At 39.5% G+C, this 15614-nt stretch overlaps 1 protein-coding gene and 2 long non-coding RNA genes across 3 annotated transcripts; 1 reads left to right on the forward strand and 2 right to left on the reverse strand.

The window, feature by feature from the left end:
- Nucleotides 1-1576: 1576 nt before the first annotated feature.
- LOC146714088 (butyrophilin subfamily 2 member A1-like) lies at nucleotides 1577-14593 on the reverse strand. Its single transcript, XM_085450694.1, has 6 exons — nucleotides 14458-14593; nucleotides 11583-11924; nucleotides 10959-11172; nucleotides 10692-10756; nucleotides 10381-10497; nucleotides 1577-2825 (listed from the first exon to the last, which is right to left on the reverse strand). Exons 1-6 carry the CDS (start codon nucleotides 14591-14593, stop codon nucleotides 2344-2346), a joined length of 1356 nt encoding a protein of 451 aa, XP_085306820.1. The 3' UTR covers nucleotides 1577-2343.
- Nucleotides 4909-6699, forward strand: LOC146714089 (uncharacterized). The gene is made up of 2 exons (XR_014918770.1): nucleotides 4909-5247; nucleotides 6133-6699. It is a non-coding gene; the product is annotated as an uncharacterized LOC146714089 (long non-coding RNA).
- On the reverse strand, nucleotides 6739-8400 carry LOC146714090 (uncharacterized). The gene is made up of 2 exons (XR_014918771.1): nucleotides 7897-8400; nucleotides 6739-7007 (listed from the first exon to the last, which is right to left on the reverse strand). It is a non-coding gene; the product is annotated as an uncharacterized LOC146714090 (long non-coding RNA).
- Nucleotides 14594-15614: the final 1021 nt, after the last annotated feature.

Raw genomic sequence — 15614 nt, forward strand, 5'->3', positions numbered from 1 at the left:
TTGAACTAGAGCAGCAGTGTACGTGGCTATCATCAATTTTCTCAAAACATATACACATACAGTATTCTAGCGACCTCTAGTGGTCGCCCCATGGTAGCCTTACTAGGACAACATAAACAGATTTCACAACAAACAATAGGATTTCTTTTATTCTGTTTCTGGTGTTTCCTCAAGGTCGGTTTACAAGGACTCAGAGGAAAATGGTTTAGAAGGGAATCCAGAGAAGACCACTAAACACAGTAAACAGTGCTTAATGTTGTTGAAGACATAAATAGGGATTAAACTAATAGTTAAAAGGTTAAGAGACAAAAAAAAAAGACAATTCATAAGTTATGGAATCACAGTTCAGTTCATGTTTTTAAACAAGGTAAAAAAAAAAATGGCCACCCAAGTAATTTCTGTGTGTGTTTATCCATCCATCCATTCACTTATCCTCCTCAGGGTCAGAATTGAACTCAGAACCTCCTTGCTGTGTGGCAACAGTGCTAACCACCATGCCACCGTGCTATCCTTGCGTGTTTAATATGTCTTTAATTACTGGTTCAGTGGTTTTCTCACTACACTTTGCGGCATTACTTTATGATACAACTAGGTGGTGCAAAGTGCACAGGAGAAACTCTCTTTGAGGCAAACTGTAAACAAGCTGATGATCTGTGCCTCTTTATTTTAATACACAGGTAGGTTATTAGTCCTTAAATTACTTATAGGTAACACAGTAGAAACAATAAGCCTGTTGTGAACATGTCAAAGGAAAGTATAACTTATAATCTCAGTAATATCGAAGTATTGTGAGTAGAATGAAACAATAACGTCAACGTGGTCATGCTAGGCTAATGGACTTGATGCTAGCAGGTAAAGCTTCAAGTGCAGTAGTGATGCTAATGAAGTACAAAAAGTATTCGTGACATTAAAGTTAAACAGGCTCATGAATGTTTTCAGTTGTGTTTTCTATGTTTTGTTGAGGTAAGAGGAGATGCAAATGCTGTAACCAATAATGAATGGTTATTTGTTAGTCGCTTGCTGTGAGTTATAGTATATTGTATTTAGTGATGCAAGTGATATGTGTGTGTGTAACCTGAACAAAAGGCGGAGGTGATATGGCCAATGTGGCCCAATGTTCAGATATTGTTATGATGGTCACTGTCTATACTCACTAAGATTATTCATGTACTTCCTGACAGTGTATTGACATCTGTCATTATTAAGAAGTGCAATAAACAGTGGCAGGCAGACAAGCTACAGTGTGTAGTTTTGGATCCTCATCCTAATCCTTAAGCTGCAGATTTCCAGATATTTTCATTTTGTTCTGTAGTTCATTTCTTTTTTTGCAGTTTGAGAGGGTTAGACATCTATAAATATTGTAACATGACAATGCTGTGAAGAAAAGGAGAAGGAAGAAAAAAATACAAAATATAATAAATACAAAAAACAAAAAACTGGACTTGTTTTAAATACTTTAACTGTTTTGATTTTCTTCCTCCAGCTGTGAAAATATGGGTCAGAAACAAGGTCTGTTTTATTAAATGCGGACAAAAACAGTTTTAAAAAGCCAAAATAGTTTATTCTTAAGGCTCATTTTACACAACCAGAAAATAAAAAGAACTATATAATAAACCTGTAAAAACTCCATAACAAATATTATTGAAAATCACAAAATCACAATCTTAAGGTAGTTCAAAGTGGAATAAAGTTAGCTTTAAAGCTTCCAAGTTTCAAGGGTCTGATAAATGGTAAAGCTGATGTTGATATGTAGGATTAGCAGTAAGAAAACCTTACACAGCCCTCCCTGTAAAATCACAGAAACAACTGTGCAAAAAAGAACAACATGAGAAAAGTGCAACATAACAAAACAAGAAAGTTCTTGTTGTTGTTTTTAGGGAGTTAAACAAACAAGAAATAAGGAAAAAGCTTATTTCAAAAGTCCCGTTAGCTTGATTATTAAAGAATCATAAAATAATACATCTACCTCTAACCTACCATCTGTGTTGGAGGTTTATCTTGACGAGCACTCAGGCAGCGTCATACTGACACACCAAGATAACCATGTGAAGATAATAGTTATTCAGTGCTACTAGTGAGTCAGAAAATGATACCATATATTAACATGAAAGCATTTACTTACTTACTAGTACTTTTTAGACTATGTGTTATGGAATATATTAAAAATGGACTGTATCCAGCCGTCTCTGCTGAATGATTAAACATGACTGAAAAAATCAGTCGACAGAAAGTAAAACTCGAACTGCATGACCGACTCTCCTTTGACTGTCAGCTGACATCAGCATTTTACTTTCTTTTTGTCCAATTGTAAAAGTTGCCACATCCTCGTATTTCAGTTCCAGTCTAGATCGAGATGAGCGGCTCTGCTTCTGGAGAGTGCGTATGTCTGCGCTGAGGCCGTGCAGTGCTTCCACGACGAGCATTTGAGACAAAAGGAAGCTCTTTTGAGTGTGAAGGAGAAGTGGAAAACACATCGTCGCTGTTTGTTGAAAGAGCAGAATTGCTGTCTTGACTGCTTCTCTGCGTCTGGGAGCTGGCTGCTGCATATTGTGTTGAACCGGCAGGTTCTGAATCTCCTCCTGTGGTCTTTGATAATCTGTCAGAGTTTGGACGGCTGCTGCTGGTTGAAGTCTCTGGTTTGAGGTTGTTGTTGTTTTGAGGAGACTTTTGTCTTGATGGATTACTGGGATTTAAGATACCTGGTGAGGATGTGGAGTCATTTGATGACTCGCTGGGGGGTGTGTCCGGACTGGGTGTGCTTTCATTCATCTCATTCGGTAGCTGGTGGATGCTCTCTCCATTAACACTCGGTTTCTGTCCTCCAACTGTAGAAATACACACACAAAAGAAAAAAAAAAAAACACACAGTTAGCATTTTGTTTTCCTGACATTTCCCTGTTTCTATTACAAAGCGGGAAAAAAAAGGCCTGCATTTGTATAGCGCTTTTCTAATCCTTAAGGACCCCAAAGCGCTTTACACTACATTCAGTCATTCACCCATTCACACACTGGTGATGGCAAGCTACATTGTAGCCACAGCTGCCCTGGGGCGCACTGACAGAGGCGAGGCTGCCGGACACTGGCACCACCGGGCCCTCTGACCACCACCAGTAGGCAAACACGGGGTTAGTATCTTGCCCAAGGATATTTGGGATGCAGCCAGGAGGCAGCCTGGGATCAAACCACTGACCTTCTGATTAGTGGCTGACCTGCTCTGCCACCTGAGCTACAGCCACCCCACACAAAAGAAAACATAGTATACCTGATATACATGAATGCACTAACCTTAAGCATTAGGTAAGGCAGTTGCTAATATCCTTCAGTGGCTAATCTCATTTATAGCATGTTATTTAAGCTTATTTACTCTATCTGCAGTTGCTGCTTCTTCTGCAAGCTATCTTGCAGCTTGCAGACCACCTACATGTGAGTTCCTGCATTTTGTGTTATGTCTCTGCTCTGTCTTTCCCCGCCTGTTCACATAAATGCATAAAAGGATGAGGACATCAGAGTAGCCATGCAAACAAATAAATAAATGCCCCCAAATGAAAATAACTTTCCTTTAATTAAAGCAGTTGCAGTTGAACTACCACTGCTGTATTCCTCTGTTGTCCACATTAAAACCTGCACATTACTGCATCTTTTTACCATAATTTCTAGAGATGGCACGATACCACTTTTTTATGTCCGATACCGATACCGATATCATAAATTTGGATATCTGCCGATACCGATATGAATCCGATATAGTGTTTTTTAATCAACAAAACTGTTTTTTTTTAAATATCTTGCTGCATTTTGCAAGTCTGCAAGTTCATACTCAAGTTTAAAACAACAACTACACTAAAGCTATTCTGTTATACCTGTATACAAAAAAAATATTTCATAGTTCAGCAATACTGATCAATCTAATAAACTTAAACCTACACCATCCTCCCTATTCTGGTATTTTAAAGAGTACTTAGCGTAAATATTAAGCAACCTAACTAATAGGGTTCCAACTCCCAGCAACAACAAAAATAAATAAATAAAAAATAGGGAACCACCCCTCACGCTCCACCTCATGATGCTTAATCGACGACGTAATCAACCTTAATTTGATGCAGTGTGAAAAAAAATGCACAGAAATCAATTATTTTTCAAGAAATATTAAATAGATTCAACATCTTTCTTCAACAAAATTGCAGACTGCACAGATGGTACCTTCCCAAAGTAAAAAGTACTATAGCTTACTAGGGTATATATATTAGACTTAATAGTCACTATATACAGTAATTGACTTCTATTCATTTTACATCAAATTAAAACTTTGGGTGTCAGATAATTATTTAATAACAGCCAGACATTTTAAATGAGAATAAGAAAGAAAAGTATGTCTTTGTGCCCCCTTTTCCAGTTAATGCCCTATCGGCCCCCCTGGCTAAACTTTGCTAGATCCACCCCTGCACAGTTACCAGCCGTCAGCTACGTAGAAAAAGATCCTGGTGTAGAAAGTAATATTAAATAAATTCTAACAACAGCTTATCAAGCTTAAACGTGCTGCTGTTGTTCAGCCGCTGGTTTCCTCTTTCTGGTGCAAAGTGGGCCAAAAACAAACAAGAGAGACGGACTCGCGACAGAAAAGCCGATCAGCTGATCATTTAAGCAGTTTCACGATTGAAGCAGCAGCCGGAGAGCGAGAGGCAGTCGCTCGTTAAGCTTAACGTGGGAATGCTTTACAAACATTCAGAGATGGACTTACGGTGTGTTCACACCGAACGCGATGGACGCGAATAAAACGCCCCAAACGCCCCTAATTTGACGCGTGTACATTCGCGTCTCAACGCGTGTCCAAGAAAAATCCATCGCGCGTCAAAATATCATATTTTGACGCGCGTGAACCAGAAATGTGGGAGGAATGTGGGAGGGAGTTGTGCCAGACCGGTATTTTTGCAAGATGGCAGCTATCGAGCTAGCGCTTGAAGAGAGAGTCTCCCTTCTCTATGTACTGTGGAGAGCAGAGTAGCGGCGTAAAGGACATCCTCGCCGTACCTGGGTCCATCAGGTCCTCCAGAGGCATGAGCAGTTTGGTGAGTTTCACCACTTGCTCCAGGAGCTGCGCCTGGATGACGGCCGATTCCAGCGCTATCACCGTCATTCACTCGGCCAGTTTGAGGACCTGCTTTCCCTCGTCGGTCCCAGCATTGCCCGCCTAGACACCAACTACAGGCGCTCAATCCCACCTGCAGAGCGCCTGTCCGTCTGCCTGAGGTTAGTAAAACTATTTAATACGGTAGTCCTTTATTGATATCTGTGCTAATATGCTAATCCATCCAGTTATACACTGCTAACATGGATGTGCTATGCTAACAGTGAATGCTGTCGGTGTTTACTGAAAGCAAACTGTGGTACAGAGACGACTCTTTATAATATTTCTAGTGATACTCAGAAGCTCTCATCAAGCCCCGATTTAATTCGATTTATGCTGTTATCAGTGTTTGCATGATAGCATGGCTGTGGTGTCACATCAATGTATGCGCTCGGTGTTTGCTGATATCAAACTGTAGCATTAGCACCACTGAGTTAACCTTGTAGTGATACTCACTCCTTTTTATTTAGACCTGGTTTAATTCTGGGATAGTTGAATATTTGTATATAATCCCTGCAGCTGTCAGACTCTATAGCAGGGGTCACAGCCTTTATTAAAACAGAGTTAGATAAAACTGAACAGTTTGGTTCATCTCTAGTTACATGGTTCTATCTTGATAAGCTGTCTTATCACAGATTAATTTTTCAAAAATATTAATGATTTAAGCAAGGAAAGGGCTACATGTCAACACACAACTCTTTATTTCTATTAATGTTTTACTTCATTCCTACCTGATTGACATGTTTAGGAATTATGAGTGATTGGCTCACTGTAGTTGTGAAAGTTGCTACCAATCAAATTATGATATGTTAAAGTTAAAACAAAACACAACTGTTTTAGATATTATCTAATATACATTTTGTAATTATCCTTATAATTACAAAAGGTTTTATGTAAGATTCATGTTTTGTGATTTATATCTGACATCACAAAAGTATTTTGGAATTTGAATAATGTATTTTGTAACTGCAGTACACATAATACTGATTTTGAACAATTTTGTCCAGGTTCCTTGTCACCGGGGACTCCTTCAGGACCATCGCGTTCAGTTTCAGAGTCGGTGTGTCCACGGTGAGCCAGATCACCCCCCAGGCAGCGACGTCCATCTGGGACTGTCTAGTGGACGACTTCATGGCTGTGCCTTCACCTGGAGACTGGCGGTCCATCACAGAGGGATTCCAGGAGCGCTGGAACTTTCCTCTGTGCTGTGCAGCTCTGGATGGGAAGCACGTCCAGACAAAGGCACCCCATATATCATATAGGAGACACACACATTGATATACACTAAATATTCATTTCATTTCTTTTTTGTGGTGCCCAAATTGATGCACCTGCTTGATTTTGTTTAAACAATTATTGCACACTTTCTGTAAATCCAGTAAACTTCTTTTCACTTCTCAAATATCACTGTGTGTGTCTCCTGTATGATATTTAACTGACATTTTTTATTGTAACAACCAACGATTTATACAGGAAAATAATGTCTATTAACAAGGTTGCCCAAACTTCTGCATCCCACTGTATCAGTATATTTTGTCATTAGTATAATATGAAATAAATTCTACATGTGTCAAGTCGTGTGCCAACATTTGCTGTGTAGTAGAACTGAGACATTAGTCATTATAAAAATTTATTTGAAATAATATTAAAAGTCTCAAACAGAAAAACATTAAACATAAATATATAAAATATAAGTATTTACAGAGAGACAGGAATAAAAAGGACCAGCTGCTCTCCAGAGCAGGAACAAGGCTGAGGAGGAAATGCTCCATTGGAGACTGGTGTGGCCTCTTCAGGGACTCCAGGATGGCCAGCTCCACCGCCGATGGACCGTCCTGGGACCCGTCCCTCATCTGCCTCGGAGCCGTCCTCCTCTGTGGGCCTGTAAAACAGCACAAAACACAAAGAAATGAGAAGGCTGCTACTAGATTTTAATTTCAACATTGAAAAAAAAAAAAAACAATAACAGGATATAATCAGATTGGTTGTAGATATTTAGTAAAGGTGATCACAAGGCAATCCCACCGACTAAAAAGGTATCAGTGCTTGCTGTACATATCTGTGGGTGCAGCAGCAGGAGCTCAGGGACTGGGTATGCTCTGCTGCAGAATCAGTTCGTTCTATCAATACAGTATTAAATGTTAACAGGTTGGATATAATAATCGTAGAGTAGACAGTGGTCCCTCATTTATTGCAGGGGTTCTCAGAATAACTAGCCCCTGGCCACGCACTTTATACACTGTTTTCCCCACACTCATGAACATTGGTCACAGTTCTCACAATTGATTCTCAAAGTGCAAACCTTTGTAGATTGCAAAACGTAAAAGTATTATTATGCCGCGGTTTGTCTTCATCTGCCCGCCACTTTCGTGCGCCTTTTTCCCTCACGGTGCAGGTGTCTATTTCCGAATGAGGCTCATAGTTATGGGTGTTTTTGTGCTGTTTTTTCTATTGGACGCGATGGTTATCAAAACCAAACGTGATAAATTTGGCAAGCGCAGGAGACACGACACGGAGGAGATTTGTCAATCAGGCTGCAGAATGCAATGCTGTACTGTGCAATAAAAAATCAGCGAAAAAGCGAAGCAGTGACGGATGAGCGGGACCACTGTGTGCTGTTTATTAATAAAAAATATATATTCCTATATGACAACATGCATAAAAGCAGAACGGTATTTGTACGTCAGTGGGAAAATAGCGGTGGCTTGCTAGCTTTTGTGCGGCTTCCCCGGGTCAGTGAAAACTTTCAAAAGAGAAATGAATGAACTTACCAGGTTGCCCGATCTCTTCACATATCTTCCTCCAAGCTCGGTCCTTTTTATTCCTGTCTCGGTACTGAAAGCAGCTGGTGTTGTACAGCTCCGAGTTGTTTGCTACCGCATTGATTAGCCTTCCCCTCCATTGAAGTATGAAAGGCTTTGGCTGGATCTGCCCCTTTGACCTAGGTAACAGCCACGTCACCAGGCTCCTGATTGGTTGTCGCGGCGCGATTTGACGCTGGAGTTCAGATTTTTCCAACTCGAGCGGTAGACGCGAAACGCGCGTATGCACAAAATGCAACACAAAAACTCACGCGCGTGGTTTTATTCGCGAGTCAAACGCGCCAGACGCGCTGCACTGACGCGCGTTTCACGCGTTTTGGCGTTTTCGCGACGCAAATCTGCTTCCGAATTTTCGCGGGACCCGCAATCGCGCGTCATCGCGCCTTTCCATTGACTTTACATGTAAACCTGACGCTCTATTCGCGTCCATCGCGTTCGGTGTGAACACACCGTTACACACTTGCTTTACTTCTCTCGGGGATAACTTTGTCGGAGATGAAATGCCGGGTTGCTAGCGAAGCTCCACATGCTATCCAGACCACCGACAGGTCCCGCATGCGACAGCCGCTCTATCACGTGATGCATACTGCTTCGACGTGCTAACGTTCTGAGGTGAGTTACGGCGTGTTGCAAGTTTTGTGAGGTGCTTTCGTGATATTTAATGGATCGGATTACATTTTTTTTATTTTTCTCCGATATCCGATCCAGTAATTTAGGTCAGTATTGGACCGATACCGATACGTAATATCGGATCGGTCCATCTCTAATAATTTCAGTGTTAATTCTCTGAATTTCATAGCAAATCCAGGTTCTACTTCACTTGAGTGACCCCATATTTTGGGATTTGCTCTGATTAACAAGGTTATTTTAATGAACGAAAGCTGCTTTTAGCTGTTTCTTTAGTAGTGAGGGCCAGTGATGGGAAATAACGGCGTTACTAATGGCGTTACTTTTTTCAGTAACGAGTAATCTAACTAATTACTATTCCTATCGTTACAACGCCGTTACCGTTACTAACAAGAAAATGCAGTCCGTTACTATTTTTCAACAAACAGACGGTTGAAGCTGTGTTCAGCTTACCGCATCTTATATCAGTTGCACGGAAGTAACAGACTACGTAAGTAATCTGGGCGGTACAGCTTTAAGCAGCTGCACGCTCCCGCGGACGGTAATCACGATCACTGTCTAGCACAACACCTGGAGCTCGGGGCAAAACAATCGCATGAGTGCTGCTGTTTGACTGAGGAAGAATAAAGTAGTCGTGGTTAGCCAATCACATGACCACTTAAAGACAAAGCAACAAGGTGATAGATACCAGTTTTTAAATTGTGTTGATAGGCCAAACAAGGCAAAGTAAATAGTTTTTAAAGGTGAAATGTGGGGAAAATCAAAAGCAGTTAAAAATGGCCAATTATACCCTGGACCCCAGAGGGTTAAACGTTTTTTAGTAGTAATGCAATAGTTACTTTTCAAGTAATTAATTACTTTTAGAATATTGTAACTCAGTTAACTCAATTACCTTTTTGAAGAAGTAACTAGTAACTATAACAATGGTAAGGGCACAGTTCCATTTTCTTTTGTGTGTGTAAAATTTGGAAAACTCCAACTGTAAGATATAAGCATTTTAGTTACAATAGCATTCATCTTTATTTGAACCCAACAAAAATGTTTTGGGGGCAATTATGAGACAATTTGCTATTGTGTCAGCAATTTGACATTAAAATTACTTACTTACAAATAACTATTTCAATATTTTAGACAGTATCAAGGTTTTTATTTATAACGGTATGAAAATGCTGTTTCTCCTTGACTCATTTGATGTTTAACATATACATTTCTGGACTCTTCAAGCAAAACAAAAGCTCTGATGCTCACAGTGGGCTTTGAAAACTGCTTTTCGAAGCTGCTGATAGCCAGCATTTTTTCCTTGTGTCCTCTCACCAGCAACTTGTGGGTTCTTGTTTTATTGCTGTGTCTGAATGCCAGAAGGTGGGTCCTGTTTACATGATTTTGTGTAAGTCAATGCTTTTGTGTGTATTTGTTCCCTCGTGACTATGCTAATGCTATCTTACGCTAATACGCTATGTAAGCTACTAAGCTAGTTAATGCTAATTATAAACCTTGTGTAATTGTTAAAGTTGTTATACATGTGAGTGTTGAATACAGTTTCCATCTGGAATCTCTGTGCTAGAATTATGTTTGGACGTGTTGAATGTTTGACGCACACAGTACTGATAGTTGCTTCATGTGCCATTACTACAGACCACAGCTGAATATATCTGCTAAACTTGGAAGCTCCGTGTTCTCCCACCATACCTTGCCACGCTAAAGCAGCTAAACTTCTGGAGACAACATTCTGTCCATTTTATAAATTGTCTAATTAATTAGCAAATAATTAGAAGTAGTTAAAAACAAAGGCACAAAATGACTTACCAGAGGAGCAACAGCACTTGACAATAAAGTATACGAGTGCACAGGTGATTGTGACTAAAAGGATCGTCACTGCAACGCTGATTACGATGTTTAGAGTGCAGGATCTCAGATATTCATCTGAAATGATTAAAAAAAGAGATTCAATGAGAAAATCAAGATCATTTTACACAAAGAGACACTGGCATAATTTATTTTTTGAAGGTGCTTTTTGATGCACTTTTATTCTGCAAAATGTAACATTTAGAATCATTACAAAAGAATAATGAAATATATGTTTTATGCAGTCCAGCTGATTCAGGTGTTAAGCTTACCCGGTATGTAAAACTCTGAGTCCCTAATCTGGTTTATCTCAGGCTGCTGGACTCTGCAGATGACCCTGTGATTAAAAAGACACACCTTTAGGTTTCATTCACAGTTTTGTCCTGGAAAAAGAAAACTGATGTGCACTTTTGTCATAGCTTAGGCATGACTGCACTGATACAATGACTTGATATCACATTCCCATTTGGATGAAGTAAATGACACAGATAAAATGAGATCTGAGGTCTTGAACTTTAGGCATTAAAATGATATTAAACCTGTTGGTAGCAGTATGCAAAGTCACTCTTCTTGTAACTGTCAGACACCCTGGGGAGTTTCCATCTCTCTTTGGGTCTTCAGCACTGATCTCATTTCCCTGATTGTCAAGAAATGTAATCTTAGGCTCAGGGAACCAGCACTTAGCCTCACACTGCAGAGTCAGTCCTCCTCCAACACCAGGAACAACTGAGAGTTTCGGCTCAGAAACGGCACCTGTAAAAACAAGAATTATTCAGGGTGTGGCCTTTGAACCTTCAAGCAAACATTATTACAAAAATTTTCACTGTGGAAAATACTTTAATGTCAAATATTATCTGAGGTTTGTGGATCATAGAAATCATTAAAGAATCTGCATGTTCTCCTAAGAACATTTGGCAAAGACGATTGGGAAACATCTGCAGATAATTGGTTACCTTTGCTTAGAATAAAGAATAGAAAGGAGAAAACCTCAGACTATTTCATTAAATAATAAATCATTTAATCTGACATTCACAGTAAAATCTGTGCACTCCTCACACCCTCCTCGGAGTCTTTAGGGAAACCTAAACCAAAATGTGAGGCTTGTGCTGACCTCCAAAGTGGAGGAAAGGATAAATACAGCACTGCACTTTGAGTTAACGTACCTACAAACAGCTCCAGCCTTGTGATGACTTTCTTTTTTCCTGTTTCTCGAATTGCACACTGGTAGTTTCCACTGTCATTTAGCTGCACATTGGATATCACCATTGACAGGTTTCCATCGTGAAGTTTGTGCATGATGAGGTTTGTTCGGTACTGAAAGACTGGATTCTTCATCTCAAAGGTCTCAAATCCATCCCGGTACAGGAAGGCAGTGTTTGGAAACAGACCCTCTTTAGTCCACTCCACTGTTGGCACCTCACTGTTGATGGTGGTGATGCAGGGCAGGAGGATAGTTTCACCGACAAAGGCAACGATCTTTGGTCCAGTATCCACTAACATTATTCCTGTGAATAAGAAAAAAAAACAGAATATGTGTGGCAACTAATTGCTGTGTTTTTCCTACAGTCAAAGAACTGGATCTACTAATATAGTTTGCATGTGCAGCAACAGTATTTCTCAATGCTATAGAACTCAAAACACCCAAGTTAACAACATTAAAACAAGTTAAAACATTTGTTTACAGCTTGATAGACAAACCAGCTTTAGCCTCTGTAGATAGTACATCTCTACATGACAACAGCGGGAGTGATTTTTTTTTTATGTATTTATTATTTTCACTCATTGAAATTTTGTTGAGGTTTAACTTTTGCAGTTGAGCCTACTTTGATGGGTGTGCCAACACTGGCAGCTATTTCCAATAGGCTAGGACTCAGTTGAAGTAATTGTATAAAGAAGACCTTTTGGCTTCTTGTAGGGCATTTATCCCTCAAATACCTATTGTGTAATACAGTTTATTGATGCACTTTGCTAAACAATAAACTATTTAGCATTTATTTAGCAATCAAATTTGGTTACAATTTGGTCAAATCTGGCTCCAAAAATACAACATTGTTTACAGGCGTAAACATTAAAGCTTTGAAAGCCCAAAAGCAAACAGTGGGATGATTTTTCTCCCAGAACAATGGATGCCATTATTATATCAAAACATGAAACTGCTTGGTACCTGTACACTTCTCCTCCATTCCTCAGGCAAACTGTCTAAAATAATCTGGTCTTCTGTACCTGCACAGGTATATCAGCTCGACTAACCACCTTTCATTCTTCATATTCTCTCTCTCTCTCTCTCTCCCCCCCCCCCCCCCCCCCCCTCTTCTTTTAACTAAAATGTTGGACTCTTACAGTGAAAACATAATAGGCCTATATAGATAGGACGAAGTGTGTGTGTGCACACCATTTTCCTGTGCACACACACTTGTTAGAAAGTAATGTGTGGCATCTTTAAGTGGGCAGAAGAGATGCACCGTGTTGTAAAATGCATCAGTTGCTGTTTTTGTGTTATTTTGACCTGCGGAGGTTAAAGGTGTTGAAGAAAGTCAGAAAAAAGTCTTGGCATGTGTTCAGTACAGACAGATTTAAAAGTCATGCTTGTAAAGTTAAAATGTCATCTACTTCCACTTTTTTTGTCATAGCTTATGCAATAAAGGAAATCCTGTGTAGTCATGTGAGACTGAGATCTTAAACTTGGTGCAGAGCATGACTCTAATGCATGCAAACACAAACGCTTGCAATCTCTTGCAACTTGTTCAACAGAACCCAATGACAGTTAACACATCTATACAATAAAACAACCACAGCTGCAATCTATTTTTAATGCTCACAAAAAGGGATACAAAAGAATGATCACCTCACAGCTTGTGCTTTTAAAACCACCTTCCTGTAAATCTTTAGTGCAATTTGTACAGTAAATATACCAAAACTCTTGGTAAACATACAAAAAGAAGCATGAAACATGTGCTTAGTTACTGTGCATTGCATGAAGTCACAGTAAGTTATTTCTAAAGCCGTAGTTGTTTCCTGTAACACCTAAATTTGACAGCTGATATCAATCACTGTCTTACAAGATGATGTCTAAAGAAATGTTGCACAAAAAAGTAAAGCAACATCCTTTTTGGTACCTTTATAAGATAATTTGATTGTTGGTTTGTGTTCTTATAATAAATGAACTAATGTAGAAGTACTTCCTTTCAGTTTTTATGGCTCCGTGCAAGACAAATGTAATAAATAAACAGCCAGCACAGTGCATCACATGGTTCAGTCACATGGACGTACAATATGTGAATCAACCACAGACAGCATATTAAAGATAATATGGCCTTCCTGGCCTGAAAAGTGACGGTGTTATGGGACTGCCATTCTTCTTAAGGAGGGCAAAAAGAAGTTCGGTTGCATAGGTGTGTGGGAAAACAATGCATGGTGCCCCATGTCCTCAGATTTACAACCTTTTTTTTCTCCTTTTTTGTTTCTTAAAAATGAAAGTCAAGCATTAACTGTAAAAACCTGCTAGGCATATCACCTTTTACACAAATATTACCAGAAACCATGAAACAGTGTGGATGTGTTTTCAGTTCTGCCTGATTGAAACCACCTCAAACACACAGTCAATAGAAGTTGAAACAAGTAGTGAGAGCAGTAATGACTACAGTCATATCTAAGAGGTGCAGCAGCAGAACAGCTGAGATAATCCATCCACAATATAAGTTTAGTCATTGATATACTGCTGCATGAGCTGGGCTGTAGTCACATCGTAAGGATGTAAAAACTGAGCTTTAAAATGAACAGTGGTAATAAAAACATAGGGTGACAGTGATCACTGACTTTTTCAGATTAAATAAAACAAGATACAAAGAATTAACCATTAACCGTGTAGTCCACTGTATATGGGCATATAAATGGACAACGGGCAGAGGCAGCTACTACGCTGATATTCTCTCCATTTCAGCTGATTTTCTAACAAATACATTCTCGTGTGATCTGCACAGTAATTCTTGGGAAAGTCACGCGACACAAAACACTCCCACGGGACTGTAGAAATCCTACCTCTACAAGAAGATAGGACCACAGCGAGAAGGAACGCAAGGACGTGCGTGGCCCAAGCACAGAAAAACGACCTGCCGGATCCACGGGTGTGAAATAAGGACTGAAAAAGGACCCGAACTCTGTTAACCTGCTCCATGCTTCCTCTCTAGAGGGCAGCCTGAGGCATAATGATGTGCAACAGTTCCAACTGTAGTATCTCATTCACAAAACGGGAAGTGGGTGGGTTCATGACGGTGTGAATGTCATCATGCACTCTTGTTTGGTTTTTTAATGTATTTGTAGTTTAGGAGATCATAGTCATTGTGCTCTCTTAAACTACACCCAGATAAGATTCAAATGCAGTACAAGATAAATCTGGCTAAATGAAAACAAACTCAAAAAAGACAATAAGGTCTGCTGCTTCAAGTCAAACAGTGAGTGAGTGAACTGAAAGTGCTTCCTTTCATCATGCCAAACAATACAAACAGCTACAAAAGTAGTTTTGTAATGCTGAATGTGCTGAAACTGACAACTTGTTATCATAGATTGTAATTTTCTAATTCACATCACATTTCATATGAAACCCTTTGGGAAATCGTCCAGTGTCTCAAAAAAAAAAAAAAAAAAAAAAAGCTAAAAGGAATATCTTAAAGACACAAACCCCCAAATTTAAGACACAAATAGGTCGCCCAGCAGATGATGTAGACAGGATTAACACATTCACACAAATCTTTGCTCTTTGTTGCTCTTTGTCATGCTGAATAGTGGTACTGACACGTACTAGTCCTCGGCTTCCTTCCTTCCCCTTAGCATAAAGTCTGCAAACAAATATAACTCAAAGCAACAACAAAAGGATGTACAACACAGCCACAAACCACATCCACATTGTAAGTAGTCATCTAATGTCTTTGATATTAGACAAAGACATTAGATGACTTTGAGGTCTGGTCTCCTATATAAAATTAACAGGGCACATGTCCCTCAAAGAAACTATTAACCAGAACAACTAGAACCAATTATTGAGCTGCTGATTAAAAAGTATAATATTTGTAGATGTAACCAGAAAACCTTAAAAAATCTCAAGATTAAATCAGGAGGCCGATGAGAACATAACGCTATCATATTATTTATCACAACATTAACAGCACTTAAGGAAATCCTGTGTGGTCATGTGAGGC

This window comes from Copadichromis virginalis, linkage group LG3, assembly GCF_057382275.1.
Source record: "Copadichromis virginalis isolate Kocher_CV1m ecotype Utaka linkage group LG3, C_Virginalis_male_GT1.1, whole genome shotgun sequence".
Lineage (NCBI taxonomy): Eukaryota > Metazoa > Chordata > Actinopteri > Cichliformes > Cichlidae > Copadichromis > Copadichromis virginalis.